Below are 26,154 nucleotides of genomic sequence, written 5' to 3'. Positions count from 1 at the left end.
GAAGCAGAAAAGGGAAGCACTCGGACACAAGAGGAGAAAGAAAAAAAAGGAAATAAACAGAGAATAAGAGGCGGGGGGTTTCTTAAATGTGCATATTTTAATGCTAGGAGCATTGTAAGAAAGGTGGATGAGCTTAGAGTCTGGATAGACACCTGGAAGTATGATGTTGTGGCGATCAGTGAAACATGGTTGCAGGAGGGCTGTGATTGGAAACTAAATATTCCAGGATTTTGTTGCTTCAGGTGTGGGTGATGGTGGAAGGTTGCTTCTCAGAATGGAGGCCTGTGAGCAGTGGTGTGCCTCAGGGTTCAGTGTGGCCCCATTACTTTTTGTCATCTATATCAATGATTTGGAAGAGAACATACATGGAAAGTTTAGCAAGTTTGCAGATGATATAAAAGTGGGTGGTTTTGCAGATAATGAAGATGGCAATTCGAATAGCACTGTACTTTAATTGGCATACGTGACAATAAAAGACATTTGAAACCTTTGGTGGTCCTGGTGTGGGTGGGATGGAAACTAGTGCCATGGAGAGCTCGGCCTGTGGGATGTGGGAACTCAGGAAGATAGTCAATGTCCTTGAGGACTACATCTGCAGGAAGTGCGTCCAGATGCAGTTCCTTAAAGTCGGCGTTAGGGAACTGGGGCTGTGGCTGGACGACCTCAGGTTCATCCAGGAGAGTGGGCAAGTCATAGATAGTAGCTCTCAAGAAGTGGTCGCAGGCAGCTAAAGTACAGACAGAGAATAGATTGGAAAGAGAGTAGGAAAAGAGTTCAGGGATTCCCTGCGGCCATTCCCCTCCCAAACAGGTAACATTTTGGACATGGGGTGAGGTGGGTTACCGTTCAGGAGAGAGCATCAGCATCCATGTCTGTGGCACTGGCCCTGGCTCTGAGGCACAGCGGGGTAAGGTGAAGTCAGGCAGAGCAATAGTGAGAAGGCACTCTATAGATAGGGGAACAGACAGGAGATTCTGTGGCAGCCAGGGGTGCAGTGCTGCCGAAGCTCACTGGAGCGTCGCTCCGGCATCTCTGTAAAAACAAAAGCCAAAATAAACTGCAGGGAATTTAACTATAGGGAAATTTAACAGCGTCCGCATATAAAGGGGATTTTATGGAAGCAAAGGTTGGGGTAGATAAGATAATAATTTACGTAATCAATCTTCTTTAACTTCTTGTATATCTACAAACTCAGCAGGATTTGAATAGGTCTACTTACCATGTCATACCCGACGTGTGAGGATATTGTGAGTATCGACACCTACACTTCCTGTCCAAACATTTCTGCGACAAAAACGGTACGAGGCAGCGTTGCCAACCTACCGCTTTTGATACTAATATTCTGCAATATCCGTGGCTTTATCAAAAGTTCATTAGACGTTCTTTTTTCATATTTGATTACTTGTTTGAGATTGTTCAAATTTAGGTGACTAAAATGCAAAAGAACATTTGCTTTATTTCAGTAAATTCTGTTATAACTGCAGCTTAGCAACACTGCTAAGTGTTGCGGGCCCTGCTATCTGCCCTGTCTCAGTCGCATTAGTAAAGGACCTGACCCACATGCAAGTCACGCAGATGGCGCGTGATGATTTTGTACATCACAAAATCCTGCAACGCTGCGTGTCCCTGCCTATGTCATCGTGCACCATGCGCGCGTAATGCGCACCATGCGCTCATCACGTGCGTGTCACGACGCACGCACCGTGCTTCGGGACGCGTAAATGATGTCGCATAAATTACGCGCAGATGGCGGCCAAGTGGGCCCATAGGCTACATTTGTGGTAGTCCGTGCCACTCCGTAGATCACTCTCTAAAACTAGAGTTAATTTTTCTCACTAACAATCCTATGGCTTCTACACAAACAACATTAACTTCTTTCTTGCGTAAACAAGCTGAGGAGTACAACAAGAATAACGTACAAGAGACTGATAATAGTAAACGTGACAAAAGCTGTGTTTCGCCTGCTTCTAGTTCAAACTTTCTAACTGGGTACAAATGTAGTTCTGAACGTAATAATGTTTCAAAATCAGACTTGTATTCCTGTTCAGATGTTTGCACCGAAGAAATGAGGAAGAAAAAGAAAGAAACTTTTCCCTGGTTATCCCCAAGTAAAACCTGAAACTGAAACTTATCCCCAAGCAAAACCTGAAATGACACCCCTGTTTGACAGCTCCGGCACCTAAAAAAATAGCACTGCAATACTGATCCTCTCCACATCCTCTCTAAGCCTTTCATTATTCTGTATGTTTCAATGATGCCCTCCCCCCCCCCACCTCATCCTGTAGAGGGAACCACAGATGTGGAGAAAGCAAGTGTGTTTTAAACTGGAGGGAAGGGGAGGGTGGAGTGATCAACGTTTGTTGAAAGGGGAAAGGCCAACTAGTAAATCACTAATTACTAAAAAATGAAGATACAAGAAACTGAAACTTACAACTAAGATAAAACCACAAAAATGTTCAAAACTGTGCACAAATGCCCCGATGGAGTGTCAAGTAGTTGTGAACATTTTCACGTGTGATCTACTTTAAATAAAAATCTAGTTTAGTTTATAGATACAATGAGGAAACAGGCCCTTCAGCCCACTGTCCATGCCGACCACCGATCCCCCTTACACTATCCTACACACCCGGGTCAATTTACAATTCTTGCCGAAGCCAATTAACCTACCATTCTTTGGAACGAGGGAGGAGACCAGAGCACCCAGAGAAAACCAACACCTTCATGGGGAGAAAATTCAAAATCCGTACAGAGCCACCGTAGTCAGGATCGAATCTGTGAGGCCACAACTCTACTGTTGCACCACCGTGCTGCCCCTATTTAGAAATATATTTATTTAGTTTAGATTGAACTAGTACAGACACTTAAGGGAATTCATTCCTATTGATGAGACAACAAAGCCATTCTCACAATCTCCATTGCTATTTCTTTGTTGGGGTCTGAGGAACTGTATCAGATGAAATGTATCCATGAAGGTGAACATAGTGGTGCAACAGAAGAGTTGTTGTCTCACCGCGCCAGAGACTGGGGTTTGATCCTGACTACGGGTGCTGTCTGTGTGGTGTTTGCACCTTTTCCCTGTGACAGTGTGGGTTTCCTCCTGGTGCTCCCGTTTCCTCCCACATCCCAAAGATGTGCAGGTTTGTAGCTTAATTGGCTTTGGTAAATTGTCCCTAGTTTGTAGGATAGAATGGGCGAATGGGTGATTGCTGATCGGCGCGGACTCGGTTGGCTGAGGGTTTGTTGAAACGCTGTACCTCGAAACTAAACTAAACTAAACTAAACAAGATGATAACTCTTTTTAAAACTACTATGCGTCTTGCTTAAGGGAATCTTGGGAACGTCTTCTGTCCATTCCCTCCACAGATGATGCCTGACCCATTGAGTTCTTCCAACACTTTGTGTTTTGTTCAAGTTTCCAGCATCTGCAATTCTTTGTCAGAGTCATACAGTGTGGAAGCAGGTTCTTCGGACCAACTTGCCAACACCAACCAACATGTCCCATCTACACTAGTCCCACCTACCTGCATTTGGCTCATTATCCCTCTATACACCTGTCCTATCCATGTACCTGTCCAAATGCTTCTTAAATGTTGTAATACTACCTGCTTCAGCAGTTTGTTCCATGCACCCATCAATCTCTTTGTGAAAACGTTCCTATTAAATCGTTCCCCTCTCACCTTAAACCTATGTCCTTTGGTTCTTGATTCCCCTGCTCTGGACAAGAGACACTGTGCATCTATCTGAACTATTCCTCTCATGATTTTATACACCTCTATAAGATCAACCCTTATCCTCCTGCACTCTCAGGAATAAAGTCCTAGCCTGCTCACCCATCCCTCGGGTCCTGGCAACATCCTCGTAAATGGTCTATGCACCTTGTATCGTTCTTAAATGTGAATGTACGTACTTATAGCAGATTGTTGGTCAATTACAGATATCGGTGGATTTATACACAATGAACATCAAAATGATGTTCCATAACTTTCAAGTTCTATACTTAGCGACTGGTTTGATATGATAGGGTGTCTACAATTGTATTCATCAGTGTTATCACATTATCATGGGAACAATTTGCATAAACTCTTGCTTTGGATTTGTACTACAGATTACATTAGTTGTGATAAAACGTATGAAGTTTGGAATTTATTTTATATTTGTTCATTAAAAAATATTGCCCAGGAAATTGCAATACATCAAGTAAAATGTGTGGAATGACTGCATTGTATTAGGCTCACAAGCATTTGGTTTAAGAATTGCTAGTAGCAAATACAGCAGTGAACAAGGACCAAAGGCATGATGTGTGACTGTGTACAAGACATTGGTGAGGCCACATGTGGAGTATTGGGATACTCCGGCACTTTGTGTTCTTTTGATTGTAGGGAGAATCGGTGGGCCCTGAATCCTTCCTGGCGGTACAAAGAATGGAGGTGCAAAGACACTGGGCACCTGTGGTGAAGATGAAATGATGGTGGTCTAGGAATTAGACCATATGATGAGTGTTTAACGGCACTGGGCTTGTACTCACTGGAATTTATTGAAACTTACCGAATAGTGAAAGGCTTGGATAGAGTGGATGTGGAGAGGATGTTTCTAGTACTGGGAGAGTCCAGGACTAGAGGTCATAGCCTCAGAATTAAAGGATGTTCCTTTAGGAAGGAGATGAGGAGGAATTTCTTTATTCGGAGGGTGATAAATCTGTGGAATTCTTTGCCACATGCAGCTGTGGAGGCCAAGTCAATGGATATTTTAAAGGAGAGATGGATAGATTCTTGATTAGTATTGTTATGGGGAGAAGGCAAGAGAATGAGGTTAGGAGGGAGAGATAGATCAGCCATGATTGAATGCTGGAGCAGGCTTGATGGACCAAATGACCTAATTCTGCTCCTATCATATGACCTTCTGAGAAGTGAGAAGCTATTGAATAGTCAAAGAACTTTGTGAGGAATCTCTGATGTAGTTTGGAAGGAACTGAATGGCGGAGGGGGGGACAAAATAGAATAGAGGTGCGTCTGGTGGGACGGAGCAGGTAGAACAAAGGGCAGTCCAGGTTTGTGGATTTTGGGAATGGAGTCAGTGGAGGTCGGGCTCGAACTCTGGCCACTGGAGCCATGGGCATCCTTGAACACTTTCTGTTTCTGATTCCTCTTCAGTGCGTCAGTGCAACAAAAGTAAAATAAATTACTCTGCAAAGATCATGCCACAGGAGAGAGTTGGGAGGAACAAGCAGTCAATGAATTCAATGATCTTTTATTTTCACATGCAACTTGGTGCAGTGAAATACTTTGTTATTGCATACAATACACAAAGCACACAAAGAGTCGCCACGTTCCTGATGCTAACAGTTACAAAAGTACTCATTGGAGTCATGTTGGTCTCTCATTGTTCTCACCATTCCCCCGCACTATGTCCCTCTATGTTCTCTTGGCGGCCCCCCATCCTCGCTAAGTCTTTCCTTCATCCCCCACAACCCCTGCTGGGTCTCTCCTTGTTCTCGGCACCCCACACCCTCCCCCGCTGGGTACCTCAATGTTCTCGGTCCCCCCTCCACCCTTGCTGGGTCCTTCTTTGTTCCGTCATGGCCCAAATATGTTTAAACAGACAGAAACACAAATACAATCAGTGATCAAGCAGTAATCTTTATTTCGCCAGGCGGGTGTGGTAAAAATATCTTCACAGTATGTTGATAACAGACTATACAGAGAAGTCCCACACAAAGTGGTGAATCTCTGGAACTCTCTGCCACAGAAGGTAGTTGAGGCCAGTTCATTGGCTATATTTAAGAGGGAGTTAGATGTGGCCCTTGTGGCTAAAGGGATCAGGGGGTATGGAGAGAAGGCAGGTACAGGATACTGAGTTGGATGATCAGCCATGATCATATTGAATGGCGGTGCAGGCTCGAAGGGCCGAATGGCCTACTCCTGCACCTATTTTCTATGTTTCTGTTTCTAAAGGGTTTTTGGGGGGGGGGGGAGTTTGGTTTCTTGGTCCTCCAAAATATTCCAAATGGAATTTAAACTGGAGGTTGGTTCCCCATCTCCCTCCGCCCCACAACTCCCCCCCCTCACTTCCCCTCTCCTCCCCTCCCAACCCCCTCTCCTCCCCTCCCCACCCCGCCGACTCCCCCCGTACGAAGCACACACCCCATGCCCGCTCCCCCCCACACCCCCCTTCCACTCTCTACCAAGCCCTTCCCTCTCCCCCTGCACCTACCACTACCAAGCTGTCCCGCTCACACCCCCCTATCCCTCCTACCACACTCTTCCACTTCTCCCCCCGGCACCCTCCCACACGATACAACCTCATCTCTCCCCTTCACACTCACCGGCACCTCCACACTTTCACCCTCCCTCCTCCCCTCCTTCTCCCATCCCTCTCCCTCCCTCTCCCCATCCCTCTCTCCTCCCGTACCCCATCCCTCTCTCCTCCCCCTCTCCATCTCCCTCTCCTCACCCCTCTCTCTCTCCCTCTCCCTGCCTGCAGTCATACACAATAATAATAAATAACAAAACATACAATAAATACAAATTAACATCCACCACAGTGAGTTCACCAAGCACCTCCTCACTGTGATGGAGGCAAAAGTCTTAGTCTCTGTCTCTTCCCTCCTTGTTCCCCCTCTGCGCTGAGGCGATCCAGGAACAATTACTTCAGTACATGTACATATACCCCTTTATTCGACGATTCAGCAATACGTTATCTATAAAGTTAGTACAGTCTCTTGCTTCTTAAGATTGACAGATCCTTAAGATTGACCGAATGAGAAGATTGACAGAAGATTGACAGGGTCTTCTAACAGAGGATATTTCGGCCGAACAAGCTTTTAGTTTTTTCTACTTATGACGCACATCATAATCTTAGTCTGAATTCTCTCTCAATGTTTACATTGTAGAGGAGACATTCGTGAAACTTGTGCTTGATATCTCGCTTATGTTATTGGAAAGAGAACATCAATGATGTGCTAGCTTTGTTAATGTACTGAAAAGCAAGGTTAGTGCATTTCGCTGGCCTTGCAATTTAATAGAAGCTTGTCTTAGTTTCAGTGGACTCCATTTTGTATCTTTAAATCATTATTAACTTCCACAGTTTTCCACGGCCCGACCACCTCTCCGTGGCTCATCTGTTGAGGGGTTTGTTCTGAGAATTTCCACTCGGTTTCCTTCTTATATTGTGTAGTTATGCCTTCATGTTTCTGTCAGATGCAGTTGATCCCAGGTCTCTCCCTAAATTTCCTGTGCCTTTACTCCCTTCCCCCAGTGTGCACCCCTTTCTCCCACTAGCCCGCTCCCACCTTTCCTGTCACCATCCACCTATATCCCTCCCTGCGGCTTTACATTCCACTTCTCCACTTAGATTAGAGTCATAGAGTTGTATAGTGTGGAAACAGGCCCTTGGGCCTAACCTGCTCACACCCACCAACATGTCCCATCTATACTAATCGCAACTGCCTGCGTTTGGCCCGTATCCCACTAAAGCTGTCGTATCCGGGTATCAGTCTAAAGGTTTCTTAAATGTTGGGATAGAACTGGCCTCAACAACCACCTCCAGCAGCTTGCTCCATGCACCCACCACCCTTTGTGTAAAAAAGTTGCACCTCAGGTTCCTATAGGGGGGTTGCACGTAAGGTCACTGGGTCATAGGGCTTGACGCACGGAGCCGCTCAATCCATCTGGAGGACATCGCAGCTTCCGGTATATGATGTTAATGCACGAAACACATACTTTTCTACCTGTTAAAAACCGCCAAAATGTTGAATTTATGCGCTGTAAAAAATTGTGGAAATCGGGGTAAGCGTGAGAGACATGTACCCAACTTCAGAATTCCAAAAGTGAAACGAAATGAAGGTAAAAAGAAGCGAGAGCTGATGGGACAACAACAGTTCTTGCCGAACATTGGGCGTGCAGATATCGAAATTGAAAATATTGTGAATTATCGCGTTTGCTCACTGCATTTCATCAACAGTAAGGCATTATTTGTGTTTTTTCTTGATTCCTTTGGTATCTAAAAAGTCTCAGAAGTGATAAACCTGGCTGTAAATATTGCTTCAGAGGTGTTTTCTTTTTGTATGTAAAAACCTTTGTGTGCGCCGTGTAGATGGCTGCACTGACGAGAGCTTCGAGTCATCTCAGCAAACGTGTGTATTTATTTTTTATTACTTGTTCTTTTTGTACATACTGTTCATTCACGCATTCAGTATGATCGGCAATCACTTTTGGAGATAAGAAAGGCAACAACGGGGACTTTAAGCTGGTTATTGATATCACTGACGACAGCCTCCCCTGGGTGCTTTGCTTACCTGCACGGTGGCGGCAGAGGAACGCAAAGAGAGGGAAGCGTGTCGGCGTTCTGTGCAGAATTCGGCTAAGAAACAACAAACCTCCTCTGCCCAGCATCCTGCTAGCTCATGTGCAATCCCTGGATAATAAACTGGACGAGTTGCACGCACGGATCGAACACCATCGGGACATTAAGAAATGCTGTGTTCTGGCGTTCACAGAGACGTGGCTGGAGACCAGCGTACCCGACTGTGCCGTAACTCCGGAGAGTTTTTCCGTCTACCGACAAGACAGAACGAAGGAATCAGGCAAGTCGAAAGGAGGGGGAGTATGCTTTATGGTTAACTCTTTGTGGGCCACAGATGTCTGCGTTTTCACTACTCACTGCTCCCCGGTTCTGGAGCTGTTGACCATTAAAGCTAGACCGTTCTCCCTCCCGAGCGGGTTCAGCTCAGTCCTCCTTACAGCTGTTTACATCCCCCCACAGGCTGATAAATCCCTAGCCCTGGACCAACTGTATAGGACTGTAAATGAGCTGGAGAACTCCCACCCTGAGTTTGCGGTCATTGTTCTGGGAGACTTCAACAGAGCCAACATGAAGAAGGTTCTCCCAAAATATTACCAAGGGAAGAGCAGACCTTAGACCTTTGTTACACCCCATTCAGAGCGTTACATCCCCTGCCCTGCTTTTGGGAAGCCAGACCACTGTTCCATCCTACTGCTGCCTGCATACAGGCAGAAACTAAAACAGAAAAAAAGTTTCCAGGGACATTTACAAATAGAACAATGAGGCTGATGAGGTCTTGCAGGACTACTTTGACAAAACTGACTGGCAGATGTTTGAGGAAGCAGCAGAAGGCAGCATCAACGATTACACAGTCTGTCACAGGCTACATAAGTAAGTGCATCGATGATGTTGTTCCAAGAGCCACCATCTGTTTTTCCTGCCGATATGGGGTTCAAATTCACCGCAACCGCAACTTTCCAATCGATCGCGTTCCACAAAAACCCCCTCGCAAGATGATTTAAATGCCCATTAATTTACGGGAATTAAACATTAAATTCCTTCCATTTGGCCTATAAATTCTTGACAATGAGATTTAAAAATCACGTTATATTGTGAATTCTTGTGTGAATGTTATTTGGACACTTAGACTATTTAAAAATGTTAACCTTTTCTTAAGAAATGGATAGATGTTTAGATCTAGTAATTAAATTTAGATGAAACTGATGAATATGAATTTCTTGTTGGGTATTTACTATTTGTTTTAGCGTTTAACTTTATCATTTTTTTCAAAAACTGCAAATAATAACTTGTTTCTGTTAACGCTGTTCAGTGTTTTATTAAATTTACAATTTAAACAGATGTCTCCGAAGAAGAAATGCAAAATTGTCAATCCAAGTCAAGTCAAGTCAAGTTTATTTGTCACATACACATACGAGATGTGCAGTGAAATGAAAATGGCAATGCTCGCGGACTTTTGTGCAAAAGACAAACAACCAAACAAACTATAAACACAATCATAACACACATATTATTTTACATAATAAATAATGGAAGGAAAAACGTTGAGTAGAGTTAGTCCCTGGTGAGATAGGCGTTTACAGTCCGAATGGCCTCTGGGAAGAAACTCCTTCTCAACCTCTCCGTTCTCACCGCATGGCAACGGAGGCGTTTGCCTGACCGTAGCAGCTGGAACAGTCCGTTGCAGGGGTGGAAGGGGTCTCCCATGATTTTATTTGCTCTGGAGTTGCACCTCCTGTTGTATAGTTCCTGCAGGGGGGCGAGTGAAGTTCCCATAGTGCGTTCGGCCAAACGCACTACTCTCTGCAGAGCCTTCTTGTCCTTGGCAGAGCAATTCCCAAACCAGATGGTAATATTTCCGGACAAGATGCTTTCCACCGCCGCTGCGTAGAAGCACTGGAGGATCCTCGGAGACACTCTGAATTTCCTCAATTGCCTGAGGTGGTAAAGGCGCTGCCTTGCCTTACTCACGAGTGCTGAGGCGTGTGATGCCCATGTCATATCCTCGGAGATGTGGACTCCCAGATATTTAAAACAGTTCACCCTATCCACAGGATCCCCATTTATCCTCAATGGAGTGTACGTCCTCGGATGATGTGCCCTCCTAAAGTCCATGATCAGCTCCTTCGTTTTTTTGATGTTCAAGAGGAGGCTGTTGTCCTGGCACCAGAGTGCTAGATCAGCCACCTCCTCCCGGTAGGCCTTCTCGTCGTTGTCTGAGATCAGGCCCACCACCCCAGTGTCATCAGAAAACTTAATTATTGAGTTGGAGCTGAACCTAGCCACACAGTCATGTGTGTACAGGGAGTACAATAGGGGGCTGAGGACGCAACCCTGGGGCGATCCTGTGCTCAGGGTGAGGGACTTCGATGTATTCCCTCCCATCTTGACTACCTGGGGCCTGGCGGTGAGAAAGTCCAGGACCCAGGCACACAGGGAGGTGTTGAGCCCCAATTCCATTAGCTTCCCGGCCAGTCTGGTGGGGACTATCGTGTTGAAGGCTGAACTGTAGTCTATGAACAGCATCCTCACGTAGCCCCCCTTCTGGCTGTCCAGATGGGAGAGAGCGGTGTGCAAGACCTGGGAGACCGCATCATCCGTGGATCTGTTCGGACGGTATGCGAACTGCAACGGGTCCATGTTCCGAGGGAGGGAGGCGCAAATGTGATTCTTCACCAGCCTCCCAAAGCATTTCATGACTACCGAGGTAAGGGCCACCGGACGGTAGTCATTCAGACAGGATGGGGAGGCATTTTTTGGTACCGGTACAGTGATGGATTTTTTGAAGCAGGCAGGGACCACGGACTTGTCCAGGGAGAGGTTGAATAATGCCCAAAAGCCCAGACAGGCATAGCTAGAGTTCAACTTGAAGTGAATTTCTCTGTCATGCCCGAGTCTAAGAGGGATCTTAAAAATGGACACATCTTGTACTTGTACACCTCATTTGGAAAAAGTCTGTCTGAAACAGAGAAATCGCTGAGTTCACATTTCTCTTTGTCGGATGCAGAAGGTTGTTCATTTGGTGCTGTTAAGTTAAGAATGAAGGCTCTCGTTAACTTTGCTTAAGTTTAAAAAACTCACCAATCCCAAGGAACTTGGAGCATTTATGAAAATTTGTGATGAAACTTTTAAACTTCCAGAAGGCAGTCAACACATTTCTTTAGATGACATTCCACCGCCTGGTGCTCAAGATCCTGAATCCTTGACATCAGCTGAAAGCCAAGTGCCCATATTTCAAGACACTGAGGACATGGGCGAAGACAGTCATAGTCTGCATCCTCCACTGAATCTAGCAACGCCAACGACAGCTGCTGCCTCACCTGAACCAATGTCATCGACATCTGGTGTTTCAACAAGATGTAGCAGAGAATTTCTAAGTCTTTCACCAAGGAAACAGAAATTGAAGAAAATACTAAATTTTCTGTCTGAATCCAGGGCTGCTCTTACAATAAAGTATCACACAAAGATTAGTGAACTTAGGGCACAGTTGAAAACTCCCAAACATGTAGTTAATCAAGCCTTAAAGAGAAAGCAATACCAAATAGATTTAAAGGACAGAAAGATTCAGGCACTCAAAACCAAATTACGTGGGAAAACGTTTGCACGAGAGCTTGCTGAAACCAAGGCAGAGCTTTTGAGATTTAAAAAAGCACACAGACAATTGCTGATGTTTCATGACAGTAAGAAAAAGAGGAAAACTGTTTCAATTCACCAGTACAGAAAAGTTAATGAAAATTTAAAGGACATGGAAGAGGATGTGAGACGCCTCGAATTTGACAATCTTGTCCACAAGAAACAATCAAAACTCTGCAGGCTGCCAGTATTGTCAAGTCAAAGGTGGACCAGAAAACTTACTCCTCAACAACAAGCATGCATGTATTGTAAACAAAACTCCCACAGCAAACATTCCAAACCTAATAAGCCAGTTCTACAAGCGGAGTGGACTTAATCTGGATCATGTTCCTCGACGCAGTGCAGTTGAAGTTATGGCCCGAGAATTGGGAGCTATTGCTGAGTTGCAAACAGCAGAGATGCTCCTTGCAACAAAGGATTTGACTGTGGGTTTTGATGCAACCACCCAGGAAGAGACCTACATTAACAGTGTACACTTCACCACCACAGACAAATGTCTTTCTGTAGCAGTCGATGAATTGGCTGGTGGAACTGCTGAGGACTATGCACAACATATTTGCGAAACAATTGACATTTGTGTAAAACTTACACTCATTTCAATGAGCAAGCAGATTTTCAAGATACCAGGCAAAAGATAATCGCCAACATTTCAAACACAATGAGTGACAGGTGTACAGCTAATCATGCTGCTATTAGGATTGTGAGTAGCGAGTGGGGTAAATCTTTGAATGAGCTCTACTGCCACTTGCATTGTCTTGATTCCATTGCAACATCAGTTCGCTCAGCCCTCAAAATGCAGAAACAATCCGGAGGAAAATTCTTGTTTGGGAAAGACTGTCTAGCAGTAAATGCCATACTGCAGATGAGCAAACTTCGGTACAAGAATGGAAAAGGGGACCCAAAAGGATTTGTCGCATTTTTGGATGACAGGAACATCCCTCGAGTTGTCCTCCCACGATACCGTGGCAACAGATTGCACATACTGTTTCATATTAGTGGCAAGCTCATAGAATATTATGATGACTTTGTTGCCCTGCTGAATAGCAGAACATTCTGTGGGGGGTTGAAAAGTGCCATCCTCCATGACTTCACCCAGGCTGATGCAAAAGTAGAACTGCAGATATTAGACTTACTTGGCAAATATCTGACTGGGCCTTGGATGAAGCGCTTCTACACTTCAAGCCAGAATCAGATCAACCATGTTGGTGGCATCAAAGTGGTTAAAGGGGTGATTTGCTGCTCTAAAGGTAGCCACAGATAATCCAGACAACTTGATATTAGCAAGGGAAGATTTCTTCGGTGAGGAGGTACATCTTGATGCCAAATTGACAAAACTTTGGGAGCTACCAGTACATCCACAGTTCAGTTCAAAGATGAGGAGCTGTCTTCAAGCTGTCATCATTATGTTGGAGAGGTAGTATAGTAAATAGGGGGGTTGCACGTAAGGTCACTGGGTCATAGGGCTTGACGCATGGAGCCGCTCAATCCATCTGGAGGACATCCGTCACTTCCGGTATATGATATTAATGCAAGAAACGCGTACTTTCCTACCTGTTAAAAAACGCCAAAATGTTTAATTTTTGCGCTGTAAAAAATTGTGGAAGTCGGGGTAAGTGTGAGAGACATGAACCCAACTTCAGAATTCCAGAAGTGAAGCGAAATTAAGGTAAAGGGAAGCGAGAGCTGAAGGGATAACAGTAGCTAAAGTGCTTGGCGAACATTGGATGTGCAGATATCGGAATTGAAAATATTGGGAATTATCGCGTTTGCTCACTGCATTTCATCAAGTAAGGCATTATTTGTGTTTTTTCTTGATTCCATTGGCATCTAAAAAGTCTCAGAAGTGATAAATCTGGCTGTAAATTTTTCTTCAGATGCGTTTTCATTTTGTATGTAAAAACCCACGAGAACCATGGGCGATTTAAAAAATTTACAGATTTATCACTTCTGAAACTTTTTAGATGCCAAAGGAATCAAGAAAAAACACAAATAATGACTTACTGTTGATGACATGCAGTGAGCAAACGGCCAATGTTCGCCAAGCACTCTGGCTGTTGTTGTCCCTTCAGCTCTCACTTCTATCTACCGTCATTTCTCCTCACTTTTGGAATTCTGAAGTAGGCTAAATGTCTCTCACGCTTATCCCGATTTCCATAATTATTTACAGTGCAAAAATTGACAATTGCAGCGGGTTTTAATGGGCCCGCTACGCTGGAAACAATGGTAAGTGCTTACCTGCAGTTCATCGCATGTACTCCACTTGGCGTAGCGTAGCAACAGTACGGGTCATGGATCATGACCCGATTGCCGTGAAACCTCCCTATACTTTGAACTTGATGTAACTGAGAAACTGCATCAGCAAGATCACACAACATTGGTGCGGAGGAGATAATGGGGATGATTAGCTCATCGAAACAGAAATCTCCCAATGCCACCATGTGTTATTTGTCTGTAGGATGCGGGCCTGCAAGAATAGACCAGTCAATTCCCTTAATAATCACGAGGAGCATCGTAGGGAGGAGGTGCTCTGTAAGGCAGTGACATGGGGGAGAGTGCAGAGGAACAGACGGAATAAAAAACAGAAGCAATTGACAGCAGAAATAATCAAGCGACGGAAAGGCAAGGATCATGCTCGGGACACGAAAGAGAGGAAAAAGCGAGGAAAAAAATTGAAAGAGACTGATTTAAACAGCATTCACAAAGATTATCCGAATTTGGACTACTCCAAATGTGATGATCTACAGGACATTCTTAATGGGAAAGTTGTGGGCAGAAAGACATGTCATACGTGGTTTGAAGAGCAAAAACGTGTAGTTTACAATGCCAAAATTGAAAAGTTGAGGAAAAACAAGGTGTACAGAGTTGCCTATTGGTTGCAATCTGAGGAGTATGATGATGCTACTGATTTTGATATGCCAATGTACCAGCTAGCAACTGATCTTCTCCATCATTTGGACTACGCAGTTGCAGCATGGGACCCATAAACAAATAAAAACATTTCTTCCATCGAACGTGTCCAAAGACAGGCAGCTCGGTTTGTTACTAACACCTATGAGAGAGAAGCGAGTGTCACCAAACTTCTGAATTCTCTGGGGTGGAACCCTCTCCAAGACAGACGTGAAGCTCACCGTTTGACCTGTTTTTACAAAATGTTAAATGGTCAGCTCGACATAGACTACAAAACCTACACCAAACCCAAACCAATTAGGGGCAGACGAGGGCATTCGATCCAATTTGTGATCCCAGCTACAAAGACAAATGTATACAACAATTTGTTCTTCCCCCGCACAGTTAAAGCATGGAATAATCTCCACCCAACTATAGTTACCCAACCAGATGCAACTAAATTTAAAGTAGCTCTTTCTTCCCAATAACCCTTTCTGGCTTAAGCCCTCCCTTCACCACCTCCAGTTTACTTTCCATTTGGAATATTTTGGAGGACCAAGAAACCAAGAAACGATAAAGACTTGGTCTTTTGCTAGAAATTGTAAATTATTTACCTTTCTATAACTGACTTACAGCATATAATACAATAATATTAAAGTTATGATCTTGAGAATATCACATTTTTGAATGTTCAAAGCAGTCTGGGTGTTTATTACTATTTCTGTTACAATGGTAAATTTTGTAATTAGCTATAATTAGGTAACTAACTAATTATATGCTTGAATTTCAGGTAATCCAAGTAAGATTGTTTCATATTTGTTATGGGCTTTTGACTGTCCTCGATCACAGCTTTTGAGTTAATTCAATGGAAAAGCAATATGGAACAAGATGCTAATTTCCGAGTATGAAAATGGCCATAACTTTTTAAATACTGAAGATATGAAAGTGAATTAGGTGTCAAATTAAACTTATTTTTATGGTTTATATGATGGGATAAATTGCAGACTTCATTTTTAAATCTCAAAATGTTGTAACATTGCTGAACTATGTCCTCTTATCAACACCTTACATTTCACTGTATTCCATCAACCATTCCTCAGCCCCCCTGCCCAAACGATCAAGATCCTGCTGATCCAGATTGTAAAGAAACACTAACGGGGCACTTGGATAAACATGACTTCATCGGACAGAACCAGCATGGTTTTGTGAAGGGGAAGTCCTGTTTAACGAATCTGCTCGAATTCTTTGAGGAAGTAACAACCCGGGTGGATAAAGGGGAACCGGTGGATGTGGTATACTTGGACTTCCAAAAGGCTTTTGACAAGGTGCCACATAAGAGACTATTGCTAAAAATAAAAAATTATGGGATTGGGGGTAATATATTAGCATGGGTAGAGGATTGGCTAACAAATAGGAAGCAGAGAGTGGGGATAAATGGTTCATACTCGGGATGGCAACCGGTAACTAGCGGGGTTCCGCAAGGGTCGGTGCTGGGACCCCAGTTGTTCACAATTTATATAAATGATTTGGAGGAGGGAACCAAGTGTAATATATCAAAATTTGCGGACGATACAAAAATGGGAGGAAAAGTAGGGGATGAGGAGGATAGGAAGAGTCTGCAAAAGGATATAGATAAGCTAGGTGAGTGGGCAACAACTTGGCAGATGAAATTTAATACTAATAAATGTGAAGTCATTCACTTTGGGAAAAAAAATGATAGGGCAAGTTATTTTCTAAATGAGGAGGAGCTGCGTTGTAATGCAACGCAAAGGGATCTAGGGGTATTAGTACATGAATCACTAAAAGTTAGTATGCAGGTGCAGCAAGCAATCAGGAAGGCCAATGGAGTTTTGGCCTTTATTGCTAGGGGGATTGAGTATAAAAACACGGAGGTCTTGCTGCAGCTGTACACAGTATTAGTGAGACCACATTTGGAATACTGTGTACAGTTCTGGGGTCCATACTTAAGAAAGGATGTACTAGCCCTGGAGGCAGTGCAGCGAAGGTTTACAAGATTAATTCCTGCAATGAGGGGATTGACATATGAGGAAAGGTTAAGTAGGCTGGAACTCTACTCTTTGGAGTTTAGAAGAATGAGAGGCGATCTCATTGAAACATATAAGATCGTGAGGGGCCTTGATCGGGTGGATGCACCGAGGATGTTCCCAATGATCGGGGAAACTAGAACTAGGGGACATAGTTGCAGAATAAGGGGGGGCTCTTTTAAAACTGAGATGAGGAAGAACTTCTTCACCCAGAGGGTGGTTAATTTATGGAATTCACTGCCCCAGGGAGCAGTGGAAGCAGAAACGTTAAATATATTTAAGTCTAAAATAGATGGTTTTTTAGCTGCCAAGGGGATAAGGGGCTACGGGGAGAGGGCAGGGATATGGACCTAGGTATGGTTAGTATAGTAAGACCTGAGTGATCTCCTGGACAAGTGTCGATCGCCTGGATTGGGGTCGGAGAGGAATTTCCCGGATTTTTTTTCCCGAATTGGACCTGGGTTTTTATCCGGTTTTTTGCCTCCCCCAGGAGATCACGCGGTTCTTGGGGTGGAGAGGGGTGATAGCGGTATAAAGGGGAGGGTAGTGTCTTGTGTTCTGTGTCTTGTGTCTACTGTTTGTGGGTAAGTGTGTCTGTTTAGTGTTCAGCCATGAGCGAATGGCGGTGCGGGCTCGACGGACCTGGTGGTCTACTCTCGCACCTACTTTCTATGTTTCTATGTTAACACCTACCGCGAATAATTTCCCTAAGTTTCGTTTGTGGGGAAACACGACTAAGTTTCGTTTCTGACTTTCTGTTTCCATTTCACGACTTTGGCCAGACAAAGTCACTGAAACCTAAACCCTTTGCAACACCTAAAATCAACTGAGGCATTGACATTAATGCATGTGAATCATGACAAACTTTTTGATAAATTTCACTAACTTACCAGCCTCACATATTTGAATATTCAAGTCATTGTGTTTTAAGTTTCAGATACGCATTGACTGCACCATAACCGGATACGTTTCATGCAGAGTGCAGTGCAATTGGAACTGGCCAGTGCTTATCTTGTAGAAACATAGAAACATAGAAACATAGAAAATAGGTGCGAGAGTAGACCACCAGGTCCGTCGAGCCCGCACCGCCATTCGCTCATGGCTGAACACTAAACAGACACACTTACCCACAAACAGTAGACACAAGACACAGAACACAAGACACTACCCTCCCCTTTATACCGCTATCACCCCTCTCCACCCCAAGAACCGCGTGATCTCCTGGGGGAGGCAAAAAACCGGATAAAAACCCAGGTCCAATTCGGGAAAAAAAATCCGGGAAATTCCTCTCCGACCCCAATCCAGGCGATCGACACTTGTCCAGGAGATCACTCAGGTCTTACTATACTAACCATACCTAGGTCCATATCCCTGCCCTCTCCCCGTAGCCCCTTATCCCCTTGGCAGCTAAAAAACCATCTATTTTAGACTTAAATATATTTAACGTTTCTGCTTCCACTGCTCCCTGGGGCAGTGAATTCCATAAATTAACCACCCTCTGGGTGAAGAAGTTCTTCCTCATCTCAGTTTTAAAAGAGCCCCCCCTTATTCTGCGACTATGTCCCCTAGTTCTAGTTTCCCCGATCATTGGGAACATCCTCGGTGCATCCACCCGATCAAGGCCCCTCACGATCTTATATGTTTCAATGAGATCGCCTCTCATTCTTCTAAACTCCAAAGAGTAGAGTTCCAGCCTACTTAACCTTTCCTCATATGTCAATCCCCTCATTGCAGGAATTAATCTTGTAAACCTTCGCTGCACTGCCTCCAGGGCTAGTACATCCTTTCTTAAGTATGGACCCCAGAACTGTACACAGTATTCCAAATGTGGTCTCACTAATACTGTGTACAGCTGCAGCAAGACCTCCGTGTTTTTATACTCAATCCCCCTAGCAATAAAGGCCAAAACTCCATTGGCCTTCCTGATTGCTTGCTGCACCTGCATACTAACTTTTAGTGATTCATGTACTAATACCCCTAGATCCCTTTGCGTTGCATTACAACGCAGCTCCTCCTCATTTAGAAAATAACTTGCCCTATCATTTTTTTTCCCAAAGTGAATGACTTCACATTTATTAGTATTAAATTTCATCTGCCAAGTTGTTGCCCACTCACCTAGCTTATCTATATCCTTTTGCAGACTCTTCCTATCCTCCTCATCCCCTACTTTTCCTCCCATTTTTGTATCGTCCGCAAATTTTGATATATTACACTTGGTTCCCTCCTCCAAATCATTTATATAAATTGTGAACAACTGGGGTCCCAGCACCGACCCTTGCGGAACCCCGCTAGTTACCGGTTGCCATCCCGAGTATGAACCATTTATCCCCACTCTCTGCTTCCTATTTGTTAGCCAATCCTCTACCCATGCTAATATATTACCCCCAATCCCATAATTTTTTATTTTTAGCAATAGTCTCTTATGTGGCACCTTGTCAAAAGCCTTTTGGAAGTCCAAGTATACCACATCCACCGGTTCCCCTTTATCCACCCGGGTTGTTACTTCCTCAAAGAATTCGAGCAGATTCGTTAAACAGGACTTCCCCTTCACAAAACCATGCTGGTTCTGTCCGATGAAGTCATGTTTATCCAAGTGCCCCGTTAGTGTTTCTTTAATAATTGTCTCTAACATTTTACCCACCACCGATGTTAGACTAACCGGTCTATAGTTACCCGCCTTCTGTTTACTTCCTTTTTTAAATATAGGTGTTACATTGGCCATTTTCCAATCCACTGGGACCGTTCCTGCCTCCAGGGAGTTTTGGAAAATTATCACCAATGCATCCACAATCCCCACCGCTATCTCCCTCAAGACCCTTGGATGTAATCCATCAGGCCCAGGGGATTTATCCTCCTTCAGTCTCATTAATTTCCCTAATACCACCTCCTTGGTGATCTTAATAGTATTTAGCTCCTCCATTCCTACCGCCCCCTGTTTATCCAGCGTTGGAATATTTTTTGTGTCTTCTATGGTGAAGACTGATACAAAATACTCGTTTAATGCCTTTGCCATTTCCATGTTCCCCACCAACAACTCTCCAGTCTCACCCTCCAATGGACCAACGTTCACCTTAGCCACCCTTTTTCTTTTTATATAGCTATAAAAACTCTTACTATTAGTTTTTATGTTGTTCGCTAAATTCCTTTCATAGTCTATTTTCCCCGTCTTAATTAATCTCTTAGTTATGTTTTGCTGACCTTTAAATGCTTCCCAATCCTCTGCCCTCCCACTATCTCTGGCTACCTTATATGCCCTTGCCTTCAGCCGAATACTATCCTTTATAGTTTTACTGAGCCATGGCTGACTGTTCTTACCCTTACCCCTTTTTTTCTTCATAGGAATAAATTTTTCTTGAAGGTTATACAGTAGATCCTTAAACGTACACCACTGCTCATGTACCGTCTTATTCTTGAGTCTGCTATCCCAGTCAACTTTGATCAGCTCAGTCCTCATACCTTCATAATCCCCCTTATTTAGACTAAGCACCCTAGCCTGAGTTTCAACCTGCTCCCCTTCTATTTGAATATGGAATTCGACCATATTGTGGTCACTTGTTCCCAACGAGTCCCTAACTATGACATTTTTAATTAATCCTGCTTCATTACACAGGACCAGATCCAAGATTGCCTCCCCCCTTGTCGGTTCTGCGACATACTGTTCTAGGAACCCGTCTCTAATACATTCTATAAACTCTTCCTCTAGTCTACCCTGCCCAGTTTGGTTTGCCCAATTAATATGAAAATTGAAGTCCCCCATGATTACAGCAGTTCCCTTTTTACATGCGTCAACTATTTGCAGATTTATGTTCTGACTAACAGCGTCACAGCTATTTGGAGGTCTATAAATTACACCCACCAGTGTTTTTTCCCCTTGTTATTCTCTATCTGTACCCAAGCTGTTTCACTATCCTGATCCTTCAACGCAATATCCTTCCTCTCTATTGCCGTTATTCCCTCCCTTATTAAAAGGGCCAATGTAGACATTAGTGTATTAAAAATAAAGCAACATTTATCAATATGTATCCCTCAGTGTACTGTTTTGATTATTCTGGCCAATCAACTCAAAATTTAATAAACGAATAATCTAAAAAGTATAACATCAACATAAATATTTTACAAATGAAAAATATTATTAAATGATATAAACACTCCGACATAAAGATGTTCCCTGTGGACGGGACGGGACGGTCCACAAAGGCTGGATTGGATTGAAGGTTGTGAAGGGGAGGGGGAGTGCCGGCACCGCAGGCGCAGTGGTGGATGAGCGCACCCTGGTGCCGGGTGAGCGCAGGCGCAGTAGCGGTACTGGTAAACGCCGGCCCGATGCCAACAGCGCGCATGCGCAATCTGCAGCAGGAGGAGAACGTTTTGCAACCTGTCGATCTCGCCTCTGCCTCGCAACTAGTGACGCTGCCGACAATCTGGCATCCGATTGGGCCGGACCTGAAGATGTATCAATTTTAACTTCCTCGTCTCAAAGTGGAGCCAGACTGAAAAGGTTTAGAGCAGATCTGCCGATGCTGGGGGTGACTTTGCATAAATGTACGTATTCCGTGTCAATGTTTTGTAATTATAATTCCAGTTGTAAATATATATCTGTTATATCTGTTATGTTAATATTGCAGGTCTGTCTACTAAGTGTATTTGATCATTGTAGCATAGTAATGAAGTATAGGCAAGGCGTTGAGGGATATTAGGCTAAATAAACACCGTGGATGCTGGAAACCTAAAATATCAGCAGAAAATGTTGGGAACTCAGCAGGTCGGGCAGCATGGGTGGGGAGATAACAAGGGGCCAATATTTCAGGTTGAAGACCCCACTGCCACCAGAAATTTAATTGCCTTTGTTTCCATTTATTGCTGAGTTGCATCAAGCATTATTTATCTTTTGTAAGAGTTTTTAAACCCTTGTTTTAGGTGGTGGAAGGAATTATTCATGATTCAAGAGAGTTTATTGTTATTCCCAGATAGGACAATGAAATTCTTGCTTTGCTTCAGCACAACAGAATATAGAAGGCAGGAATACAGAACAGATCAGTGTGTCCATATACCATTATATAAATATATACATGCATGAATAAATAAAACAGATAATGGGGTATTAATGTTCAAAGTTTTGTTTGAGTTGAGTTCAATAGCCTGATGGTTGTGGTGAAAAAGCTGTTTCTGAACCTGGATGTTGCAGTCTTCAGGCTCCTGTACCTTCTACCTGAAGGTAGCAGGGAGATGAGCGTGTGGCCAGGATGGTGTGGGTCCTTGATGATGCTGCCAGCCTTTTTGAGGCAGCGAGTGCGATAGATCCCCTCGATGGTAGGGAAGTCAGAACTGCTGAAGAAGGCTTTCGACCCGAAATGCCACGTACTCCTTTTCTCAACAGAAGCTGAGTTACTCCAGCACTTTGTGTCTCTCTTTGATATTTATGAGTAGTTGTCTTAACCAACAGCAGGGCTATCACTTAACTTTTTTCTCTCTAATGCCAGCCGGGCAACCTAGGCAGCTTTTTAGGTTGCCAAAAGACCGTTTAGGTAGTCATTTAAGACGGCTTGCATGCGTGTGCGAGGACGAAGTGTCTAGGGTAATGAACTCTTTTTAAGCTTTTGTGATCATTCAGGTTGACTTTAAATACTTGCTCTCCTCCATTCTAACCAGTTGTTACTTCTATTTCAGAATAATGTACTTCAAACATCTGGTGTTTTCCATCCTGTTCGCTTCTGCTGGTAAGTTCCTTTCTGGGTGTGGGTGGTTGCAGGTGCTTGAGTCTTGGTGTTATTCACCGTTGATGAGGCGAGAGTTATTATGAGTAACCTCACATTACAATGTTTCCGTTCGCTTTTGTTGCTTGCTAACCAGTCAGCGGAAAGACAATACATGATTACAATTGAGCCATTTACAGTGTGTAGATACATGGTAAAGGGCAGGGGCGGAAAACCAGGGGTGTCCCCCCTCTGTTTTGAGAGGTGGTGGACATCCCCCCCATTTTTTGTAATCCGGATTTTAAAACCCGGTGAAATCTCCGCTTTCTGCGACCGTGCATAGTTCCTTGAAGGTGGAATCTCATATAGATAGGGTGGTAAAGAAAGCTTTTGGTATGCTAGCCTTTATAAATCAGAGCATTGACTATAGAAGCTGGGATGTAATGTTAAAATTGTACAGGGCATTGGTGAGACCAAATCTGGAGTATGGTGTACAATTTTGGTCGCCCAATTATAGGAAGGATGTCAACAAAATAGAGAGAGTACAGAGGAGATTTACTAGAATGTTGCCTGGGTTTCAACAACTAAGTTACAGAGAAAGGTTGAATAAGTTAGGTCTTTATTCTCTGGAGCGCAGAAGGTTAAGGGGGGACTTGATAGAGGTCTTTAAAATGATGAGAGGGATAGACAGAGTTGATGTGATCAAGCTTTTCCCTTTGAGAATAGGGAAGTTTCAAACAAGGGGACATGACTTCAGAATTAAGGGACAGAAATTTAGGGGTAACATGAGGGGGAACTTCTTTACTCAGAGAGTGGTAGAGGTGTGGAATGAGCTTCCAGTGGAAGTGGTGGAGGCAGGTTCGATGGTATCATTTAAAAATAAATTGGATAGGCATATGGATGAGAAGGGAATGGAGGGTTATGGTGTGAGTGCAGGCAGGTGGGACTAAGGGAAAATAATTGTTCGGCTCGGACTTGTAGGGCCGAGATGGCCTGTTTCCGTACTGTAATTGTTATATGGTTATATGGACAGTGGGGGTGGGACTGCTGATCGAGGGCGCTGATTGGACAAGAGGGACTTCGGGCAGCAGGCAATGGGGCGGGACATGATGATTCAGCGCGATCATTGGAGGAGAGAGGAGTGGGTGGGACTGAGGATAGAGCGCGGTAATTGGAAGAGGGAGACGTGGCACAGACCTGCGCCTCATCCGCAGCCAGGATAGATCCCAGCCAGGTCTCCCGCGCTGTCCCGTCCCCACCCGAGTGCCCCCCTCCCCCCCCATGGGTGGCCAGAGAGGTCAGGAGTCAGATGCGAGCTGTACCCCAGGCCCACAGCCAGCGCAGAGAAGCACCGCTAAACCCAGCTCAACTCTGCCTGTCCCGCCAGGTTAACCTGCCTGGGCTTGCGGGAAATATGGCCAGCGCGGAGAAGCAGCGCTGGTGTCCCGTCAGTCCAGGCAGGGCTGTAGGTTAACCCGGCGAGACAGGCAGAGTTGAGCTGCATTTAGCGCTGGATTGAGCCTCCGAACCCTCACGTGTGAGTGAGTGTGCGCATGCGCGCGCGGCCCCAAAAAATGGTATCCCCCAGTCTCCTCCATATTTTGATAGCGATTTCCGTGCCTGGTAAAGGCCATTCAATGTGATCATGGCTGATCATCCACAATCAGCACCCCGTTCCTGCCTTCTCCCCATACCCCTTGATTCCGTTAGCCCCAAGAGCTCTATCTAACTCTCTTTTGAATTGCTTGATAGTCGCTCAGGATCGCTCTCCAGTTGTTGGTAGGGTGGTTCAGTTGCTTGATAACAGCTGGGAAGAAACTATCACTGAATATGGAGATGTGTGGTTTCCAGTGAGGGAAATGGGTTTTAGGAACTAGGGGTACTCTGAGGTCCGTGAGGCTGAGGTTGGGAAGGAGGGGGGGAATTTTTTTATGGGCGGTTATACCCATGTAAGAGTACAAGAATGCATAACTTGTTTATTGTGTGTTTATAATATAGTTTATTGTATAATATAGTTTATTGCACCATCAACGAGCCCAAATTATTTACGAAAGCTGATGATTCTAATATTTTTTTCAGCCCCTCGTAATTTGCTCTCTCTGCACTAGATCTTGAAGCATCACAGCTTGCTTTTCCAAAATGCTCCCAGCTTTATAAGACTGCCACATTGCCTTTACAGTTCCTTAAGACAAAGCAACCCATCTCACATTGAAAACACGACCAATTTTCAACAGTTGACAGTGAAGAGCCTCAGCGCATGCAGTTAACTCATCCTGATTCTTAGGAGACCTATGATATAAGGAATACAATTTATCACAAAATATCTGAAAATGATTCAAACCTGCAACTTCACTTCTAGCATCACCTACACTGAGTTCAAGCCTGTGACTGGCACAGTGCCAAACAGTTGCATTAGGGAAATCATCAAGAAATAGTTTTGCAACCCCTGCATTTCATCCTAACATTACTGATGCACCATCAGTTACATGTGATATCCCATTTTCTTTTAGGTACTGTATTGAAAAACCACTTCCTTGTAAGCACCTTAGAAGCCCATCATATATATAGATTTTGCATTTGCACCAAGTTTCAGGTACACAAAAATACTGGAGAAACTCAGCGGGTGCAGCAGCATCTATGGAGCGAAGGAAATAGGCAACGTTTCGGGCCGAAACCCTTCTTCACCAAGTTTCATATGTTCTAAGTCAAAATAGAATGATATAGGTTGGGAATATTCACCAACTGCTGCTCTCAAGCAGACTACTAGAACAGTTTTCCCATTAATAGTAGTAGATTCATCAATCATAATAGACATTTTAGATTGTTTTGAAATTATATTTTCCGCTACTCTTTCGCATCTGGTTCCCAGGGCTCTCGCTTAACTTTTTTTCCCTGTTGCCAGCCGGGCAACCTAAGCAGCTTTGTAGGTTGCCAAATGATAGTTTAGGTGGTCATTTAAGACGGCTTAGATGACACGTGCGATAATGCGATTATTTCTGCTTCAAATAAAGTCACAAACTAAACATATTCACCAATGAAGACATACCACAATGACATGCAGAAAAATTACAATACAGTATCTCATCTCTTTTTACATGTTGCAATTAATGCAATTTCTATTATTTCTTTCCACTTCCAAACAAAATTCTGGTTGGATTATTCAGCGTATGGTCAACCTCGGTGAGACCAAGCGCAGGCTTGGCGAACGCTTCGCACAACTCCTCAGTTCGCATTAACCAACCTGATCTCCCGGTGGCTCAGCACTTCTATTCCCCCTCCGATTCTGAATCTGACCTTTCTATCATGGGCCTCCTCAATGGCCAGAGTGAGGTCCACCACAATTTGGAGGAACAGCACCTTATATTTCGCTTGGGTAGTTTACACCCCACCGATATGAACATTGTCCTCTCCAATTTCAAAGGTGGTCCTTGCTTTCTCCTTCCTTCCCCTCCCATTCCCAGCTCTCCCACAGCCTACTGTCTCCGCCTCTTCCTTTCTTTTTCCCGACCCCCCCCCCCCCCCTCCCGACATCAGTCTGAAGAAGGGTCTCGACCCTAAACGTCGCCTATTCCTTCGCTCCATAGATGCTGCCTCACCGC

General features: G+C 44.2%; 1 protein-coding gene and 1 long non-coding RNA gene across 5 annotated transcripts in view; one reads left to right on the top strand and one right to left on the bottom strand.

The window, feature by feature from the left end:
* Positions 1-4,356: 4,356 nt before the first annotated feature.
* On the bottom strand, positions 4,357-25,438 carry LOC116980860. The gene is made up of 3 exons (XR_004414083.1): positions 25,241-25,438; positions 14,867-14,870; positions 4,357-4,366 (listed from the first exon to the last, which is right to left on the bottom strand). It is a non-coding gene; the product is annotated as an uncharacterized LOC116980860 (long non-coding RNA).
* The window catches only part of vtcn1 (V-set domain containing T cell activation inhibitor 1), a 390,797-nt gene continuing 385,949 nt past the window's right edge, over positions 21,307-26,154 (top strand). For all 4 annotated transcript variants that reach the window (XR_004414078.1, XM_033033476.1, XM_033033475.1 and 1 more), the window contains exons 1-2: positions 21,307-21,404; positions 22,530-22,579. Coding sequence is in view for 3 of the 4 variants with exons in the window: in XM_033033476.1 (XP_032889367.1) it covers positions 22,534-22,579 (46 nt within the window). In the remaining variant the exon portion in view is untranslated. The remainder of the gene's footprint in view (positions 21,405-22,529; positions 22,580-26,154) is intronic.

Source organism: Amblyraja radiata, chromosome 14 (genome assembly GCF_010909765.2).
Source record: "Amblyraja radiata isolate CabotCenter1 chromosome 14, sAmbRad1.1.pri, whole genome shotgun sequence".
In the NCBI taxonomy this organism is placed as follows: Eukaryota; Metazoa; Chordata; class Chondrichthyes; order Rajiformes; family Rajidae; genus Amblyraja; species Amblyraja radiata.
The sequence above is the reverse complement of the archived record's forward strand: the minus strand, read 5'-3'. Positions and strand labels throughout refer to the sequence as shown.